This window comes from Helobdella robusta, assembly GCF_000326865.2.
Source record: "Helobdella robusta unplaced genomic scaffold HELROscaffold_99, whole genome shotgun sequence".
NCBI lineage: Eukaryota > Metazoa > Annelida > Clitellata > Rhynchobdellida > Glossiphoniidae > Helobdella > Helobdella robusta.
In genome coordinates, this window is record NW_008705557.1 from 225,041 (window position 1) to 232,471 (window position 7,431).

A 7,431-nucleotide genomic window follows, 5' to 3' on the forward strand; every position below is an offset into this window, starting at 1 on the left:
ATGATGATGATGATGGTGATGTTCATGATGATGATGTTGTTCATGATGATGATGTTGTTCATGATGATGATGATGGTGATGTTCATGATGATGATGTTGTTCATGATGATGATGTTGTTCATGATGATGATGATGGTGATGTTCATGATGATAATGTTGTTCATGATGATGATGTTGTTCATGATGATGGTGATGTTCATGATGATGATGGTGATGTTCATGTCGTTCATGATGATGATGATGATCATCATGATGTTCATGATGATGATGATGATCATCATGATGTTCATGATGATGATGATGATGGTGGGGATGAATATGACAAAGGTAATGTGACTGCCAACGATAACAGTGGTTACAGCAACAACAACAACAACGTGAACAACAACATCAACAACAACTACAGTTTATACGACTACTACATGAAAATGGCAATAATGGAGAATGAGATGAATGAAAGAATGGAAAAAGAAATGAATGAACTTGGTCATCATCATCATCATCTACAACCTCAAAAACAACAACATCATCATCATCAACAACAACAACATCATCAACAACAATTTCAACATCATCATCATAATTTTCCATCCATTTATAATGATTGTGATGGTGATAATAAATTTGACAACAAAAATATTATTAATGGTGACATCCTAACTGATAGTTGCATCAACAACATCAACAACAACAATAATAATAATAACATTGATGTTAGTAACAACAACAACAATAATAATAATAATTTTAATGAAGATAATTATGGCAATTTTTACCATAATGATAATAAAGTTGGACTTAATTACGACGACGATGGTGATGATGATAATGCAAAAGATGGCGGTGATGATGAAGATCTTTATAATAATAATAATAACAATAATAATAATAGTAGTAATAATAATGGTAATGAAATCTGTAATACTATTACTATTATCAATTATAATGGAAACAATGTAGGCCGTAACAAGTATGGTGATGATAGTGATGATGACGCCCTAGATGATGATGACGATGATACCCCGGATGGTGATGATGATGATGGTGGTGGTTACCGTAACGCTAACTATGGGTTTAATAATAATAATAATAATTATGATAATAATGTTAATGATAATAATAATGATGATGATGATGATGATGGTAATAATAACAGTAATAATGGTGGTAATGATAATGATGATGGTGATGATGATGATGGTTGTAATGACAATGTAACAACTAATCACAATTATATTAATGAAGATCTTGGAGATACATCTATGGACAGGAACAACAATAATAACAATAATAATAATGACAATAATAATAAGAAGAATAATAATAATAACAATAATAATAACAATAATAATAACAATAATAATAATAATAATGTGAATGTTGGGAATGGCAATGGTCTTGTGGAGTTAGACCTGGAGAAACTCAACAGACGTAATAGCAATTACAACAATTTCATCATCAACAACAACAATAATAATAATGATAATAATAATATAAATAATAATAATGCCAATAATAATAATAATTTGTGGCTGGAAGAAACCACATTGAATATCGAGATCTCTAATAATAATAATAATAATAATAATAATAATAATAATAATAATAATAATAATAAAGAGAAATACAATGATGATGATGATGATCGCGGTGGCAATGATGATGATGGCGAAAATAATCATCGGTCTTTTTATGAAGCAGGTAATGTTTTTTTTTATTATTATTATATTACGTTTATGATTATATTATTATTATATTATTGTTGTTGTTATTGTATTTGCCATTATTATTATTATTATTTATATTATCCTCTAATTACTTTCACTATTCCACTATTGCAGATAATGAATGCAAGGTTAAAAACGCTCCAGTAAAACATGCTTGGGCTTTTCCCGAGAAGAACAACAACAACAATAATAATAATAACAATAATAATAATAATGTGGATGAGGACGATGATGATGGAGTGAGTCCAAAAAAGAAAAGGAGAATGATAGTAGGAAGAGAGAGAGATGATACAAGAATGAAAAATATTATTCCTGATAGTGATCGCGGTCGTGGTGGTAACGATGGTGGTGATGATGATAATTACGGCGGTGATGATTATGATGATGTTATTGATCTTCAGGTTTTACATCAGTTTAAAGAATTTCTAAGATCAAGTAACTTTGAAGAATGTATAATTCACCTGTTCTCATTGCTTTGTTTGATGTGAATTGTATTCGTTTCATTCTTGTTTCTTCATCATTCATTCATAATGTATGTATTTTCTCATTCGTTTTCAACTATCAATCCATCCCCTAATTAAATTACAGACAGCCTAAACGCCGGCCGACCTGTGAGCAGTCCAGTAATGAGAATCCCCCAGTGCACTAATCGATCGTTGAGGTTAGGACTTTCGAGGAAGTATGCTGGACCTCATCTACATTTTAGCAAATAGACAAATTTTGTTTCTATGGTGGTGGGTGGTGAATTTTCTTTCTATGGTGGGTGAGTTTTCTTTCTATGGTGGCGATAAGTTTTCTTTCTATGCTATTGATGAAGTTTTACGAACTTGAATGGAATTATTCATGGAAAATTGTAGTTCTGTTCTTTCATTCGTTCGCTTTCGACTTCAAATCGTTTGTTAAAAATGTTTCATTTACTTGTTTTTCAATTTAATGTTTTCTGTTACATTCGCATAAATTCTGTAAATAAAGGGTTTAAACTCGTGTTTAAATTAGTATTAGTATACACTTTTTAAATTATCTCAAAAGCGCTCATTAACAATGATTAAAACAATTTATGTCGAGAAAACCTTTCATTGATCTTAAGAGATCGAACAGCTTTTTAAAATTCTTGACAGATAGAGCAGGTTGTAGCAAGTAGCCCGGTAGACTATTTCAAACTTCTGTGTCAGCAATGAAGCAATCTTCGGATGTGACGTTGGATGGTCCACCAAGTTTTTATCGTCACGACGTAAGTTATATGGTTTTGAAAACGTCGCCTTAGGACCGCATCTATCAGCCAAATACTTCGGAGCGAGTCCAATCAGAGCCTCAACTAAATTCTTCGGAGACAATCCATTCAGAATATTAAACATCAGAGGCGAAATATTGGAGTGACATGGTCATATTTTGCAGTGATTTTTTATTGTCTAATTTTACACAATATTAATACATTGTTCATAATTTACATAAAGAAATAATTATAGTCATAAAAAATAATAAATAATAATAATAAATAACAATATCAACAGATTTAGATGCTGGCAATATTTATTTAATTATATCTGTAAGACATGTATGTGCGTGTGTCATTGTATGTGCAGTGCATGTATGTGTGTGTATGTACGTATTTGTGTGTATCTGTATCTAAGGATTTGTGGAGTGCCCCTATTGAATAGCTTCAGAAGCGCTAACTATGTAGTGTGTATGTATGTATGTGTGCGTATTTATGTATGTGTATGTATGTACGTATGTGTATGTGTGTGTATGTACGTATGTGTATGTGTGTGTGTGACACTAAAAAAGTGCACAGTGAACAAGATAATGAAGATAGACTAAAATTTTATAATCAAATAAACTATTATGGATGAACGAATGAAAGAACGAATTAGATAATGAATGAATTAGTAGTAGTAGTAGTAGTAGTAGTAGTAGTAGTAATACTGTTCTGGGGGTTAACCAGAGAACTTGCTGGCAGATAGATTAGATAGATAGATAGATAGATAGATAGATAGATAGATAGATAGATAGATAGATAGATAGATAGATAGATAGATAGATAGATAGATAGATAGATAGATAGATAGATAGATAGATAGACTGAATGGATAGATAAATAAATAAACGAACGAAAGATGGTAACAATTTTAAACTTTTAAAACAAAACACCTTAAAGAATGTAGATAAAATCCAAACTCAAAGCTAGAGGAATCAAAAAATTTACAAAAACAACAATAACAATAATTATTTAATAATAACAATAATAATTATTATTTAATAATAATTATTACAATAATTATAACAATAATAATTATTATTATTAAAAAATTATAGATTAAATAAACGAAAATGCTTGTATGATAGATAGGAATGGGCACACTGATGAACAACAAAAAAAAAATAATAATAACCATATATATATTAATAAATAATAATAATAACTATATATGTATATATATTAATCAATAATTATAATAATAATAAACATATTATTCTTAAAAAAGAAACCAATAAATAAAAAAAAACTATACGTCACTACAATTAATGCTCCAACTGGAGAGTAGGTATATGCAGTTTAAAAAAGATCTCTCTCTCTCTCTCTCCTCTCACATACACACACACACACACACACACACACATATATATATATATATATATATATATATATCACACTATGCATATACATACATACAGGCATTTAAATAGATAACATCTTAATTATTAATACACGATATATATATGTGTGTTTTTGTGTGTGAGAGTATATATATATATATATATATATGTGTGTGTGTGTGTGTGTGTGTGTGTGTGTGTGTGTATATGGCATAATAGTAACAACAGATATAATAATAATAATGCAATTTGTATGTCGCTTGCTTCATACTTTTCTAAATTTTCAAAGTTTACGTTGTTTGTATACAAGTTACTTTAACAACAACATTATCGTCATTTATTCTTTAATATTATTCTTTATTCTTACAATAATTTTTTTTTATTATTCTTTGGTTTCTATTTTCCCTCTTTTCTTCTTGGTTCTTTCCCTAATTCCCTAGATGGATGATCGCCGCCGATCATTCTTTGTAGGGTGGTGGGGGTGCCGTTGGGGGGAGGGCGAACCCTGAAATAATATGGTGAAAAAATTAATTTAATTACATTTTAATAATAATAATGATGATGATGATAATAATGATAATAATAATGATAATTGCAATAATAACAATAAACTAAAAAAACTACAGTCCTAAAAAAAGATAAAAAAAGCAAACCTTGACCGGCAGGGGCATAAGACGGGGGTGCCAGAGGGATACTGGCGACAGCAGCTGGGGGAGGGGGTGGTGGATAAACCGGACCAACGTTAATGGGATAATTAGGATCAGGCATTGTGAAGGGTTGAGCTGGATTCATTGGAGACGCCTGTGGGAAATAAGGGGCATCAGATGGATAAGGAGGTTGTTGGATAAATCCAGGAGAGGGCCGTTGATTGAAGCCCAGACTGGGCCCTTCGATGAAGCCTGGAGGAGGTGGCTGTTGAGGGAATAGGCCCTGTTGTTGTGGGCCCAATGGCGGGTAGGGTGTGGGCTGCGCTGGTTGAGCTGGGTAAGGAGGGTAAAGTTCTGGATCCAATGATGCCGATGGATCTATTACTGTGTCTGTGTGTGTATGTGTGTGTGCGTGTTTGTGTACGTGTATGTGTGTGTGCGTGTGTGTGTGCGCGCGCGTGTGTGTAGTATGATTCAAAAAAGTATATAATGTGACTGTGATTGTAAATGATGTATGTTGATGACATGTTAAAAATTGAAACAGGAACATTTGAGGCAGAGTGGAGGATGAACGAGAAAGAGAGAAAATGGTGATGAGAGGGAAGGGAGAGAGAAAGGAAGAAAAAGAAAGAGAGAGAGAGAGAGAGAGAGAGATTATGAAACTAAACTTACTAACCAGTCCTAGTTGAAAACTTCTGAATGAAAATTCTCCTGAAATATGGTTGTCGCTGCTGTCCAAAACCATCGCGACTGACTTTCGTGAAGCCGAAACAACAACAATAACAACAGCAACAGCATAGGAGGAAAAATACGACGACCGACGCACTCGTACCAAAGACTCTCCATCCACTGTTTAAAATGATTTGTTTAAAAGTTAATTTATGTTTTTAATAATTTGTCTTTGTTTTTCATAATTAATTATATCAAAATCAATCTAGATATTAAAATATGCAAAACTAAAAATGCTAAATAAGTAAAAAAATGCATTTCTCACTAACTTATCAGCAAATCGGCAGCAATACTCCTTGTCAGGCTGGCCGCAGCAATAGTGGAAATCGCTGGTGTGATTCTGCGACGGGCAGATGAACCATTCATAGTGAGTGCCGTTGTCCATCAAGTTGTCGAACTCGTTTCGACAGATCGTTGGCTCTTAATACGTATTTATTGTATTTAATTATTTATCTATCTGCTTATTCATTCAATCATTCATTCATTCACTTTGATCACTTAATCATCCATTTACTCAACCAAACCAATCATTCATTCACTCACTCATTCATTCATTCACTCATTCATTAATTCACTACTAATTAAGACAAACCAACCAATCACATGACAGACTGACAAACCAACCTTTATTAGGATTATTTCTATACGTACTGGTCTGGGTGTACCAGACAAACCCGTAAATATGGCCGTACGATCCATAGGTGTACCACGAATTGTAACCATACCCCCAAGGGCGATTATAGCCCCCACTGTAATATTTATTCTTAGTAACAGAAATTTTTGTATTGTACGTGTTGCTGGTGTGAATTTTTGTGCTTTTAAAACCACCTGAACTTTTAAATCCACCACCACCACGTTTTCCTTCGCAATCTGTCACTAGAATTTAAGAATTAGTACAATTAATTAGTACATTAATAAGGATTTTAATTTTAGGTTTGAATTCAAAATTACTGAAATTAAAATTCAAAAAGTTTTTTTAATTTAAATATAAATTATGATTTAATTTATTTGAATGTTATTGTTCTATTATATTATATTATTATAATTATTATTTCTCAGTTTCATAAATTCTGAGAATATCTTTTCCTTTTCGATTATTTAATGGGCAATATAACCATATATCTACTCATTATTTTAATTTTAAAACATTTATTTTTATTTTTGTTGAATAAAAAAATTAGTTTAAATTTAAATATTAAATGAGGATTTTTAAGAGTCAGTGTAATGTAAAGTAAACTAATTACTGAAGTAGGTAGGTAGTGAGAAGACTTTATTTTATAAGAAGCTTAGTAGTACAACAAGAAAAATGGCGACTTACCTAAATTTAATAAAATTAGAATTAAAAACGTTAAAATCAGTGTCCCAAATTTAAATAAATTATTCATTTTTGTCGATTTTTAATAAAATAAAGTAAATTAATTCTAAAAAATCTTCAAATGTTTTATTTATTTAAAAGGAAACTTAGGTTTACATACTATAAGCAAAATAATATTTTTTCCATTAACAATTTTTTGATAAAATAAAATAGTTATATACATTTATTTATATATAGTTATTCATGTTTATTTATTTATTAATAATTTATTAAAGATATAATTTTATTAAAAGTTTGAAAAAAGTTGTTGAAATTTGACTAGACTAGAACAAATTAGATGATTTTAAACACATTGAAAAAAATAATTATGGCAAAAATTCAGTATATGGTGTATATTTCTTCTCTCCCTATTGTTCTA

The 7,431-nt window shown here is 30.7% G+C and overlaps 2 protein-coding genes across 2 annotated transcripts in view; one reads left to right on the forward strand and one right to left on the reverse strand.

Annotated features, from left to right (window-relative positions):
* HELRODRAFT_183116 (hypothetical protein) overlaps positions 1–3,104 on the forward strand; it is a gene marked incomplete at both ends in the record, with an annotated part of 4,692 nt that extends 1,588 nt beyond the window's left edge. Inside the window, 3 exons of the mRNA XM_009033818.1 lie at positions 1,246–1,701; positions 1,842–1,966; positions 2,964–3,104. Coding sequence (XP_009032066.1) covers positions 1,246–1,701; positions 1,842–1,966; positions 2,964–3,104 — 722 coding nt within the window. The remainder of the gene's footprint in view (positions 1–1,245; positions 1,702–1,841; positions 1,967–2,963) is intronic.
* Positions 3,105–4,334: 1,230 nt separating this feature from the next.
* On the reverse strand, positions 4,335–7,119 carry HELRODRAFT_194794 (hypothetical protein). Its single transcript, XM_009033819.1, has 7 exons — positions 7,017–7,119; positions 6,323–6,574; positions 5,968–6,118; positions 5,646–5,818; positions 4,976–5,359; positions 4,690–4,827; positions 4,335–4,663 (listed from the first exon to the last, which is right to left on the reverse strand). Exons 1-6 carry the CDS (start codon positions 7,081–7,083, stop codon positions 4,781–4,783), a joined length of 1,074 nt encoding a protein of 357 aa, XP_009032067.1. The 5' UTR covers positions 7,084–7,119; the 3' UTR covers positions 4,335–4,663; positions 4,690–4,780.
* Positions 7,120–7,431: the final 312 nt, after the last annotated feature.

Coding starts and splice junctions, on each gene's coding strand:
- HELRODRAFT_194794 (XM_009033819.1), bottom strand. CDS start 7,083: ATGAATAATTTATTTAAATTTGGGACACTGATTTTAACGTTTTTAATT. Junction 6,575..7,016: donor TCTAATTTTATTAAATTTAG/GTAAGTCGCCAT, acceptor CTTAAATTCTAG/TGACAGATTGCGAAGGAAAA. Junction 6,119..6,322: donor TAGAAATAATCCTAATAAAG/GTTGGTTTGTCA, acceptor ATACGTATTAAG/AGCCAACGATCTGTCGAAAC.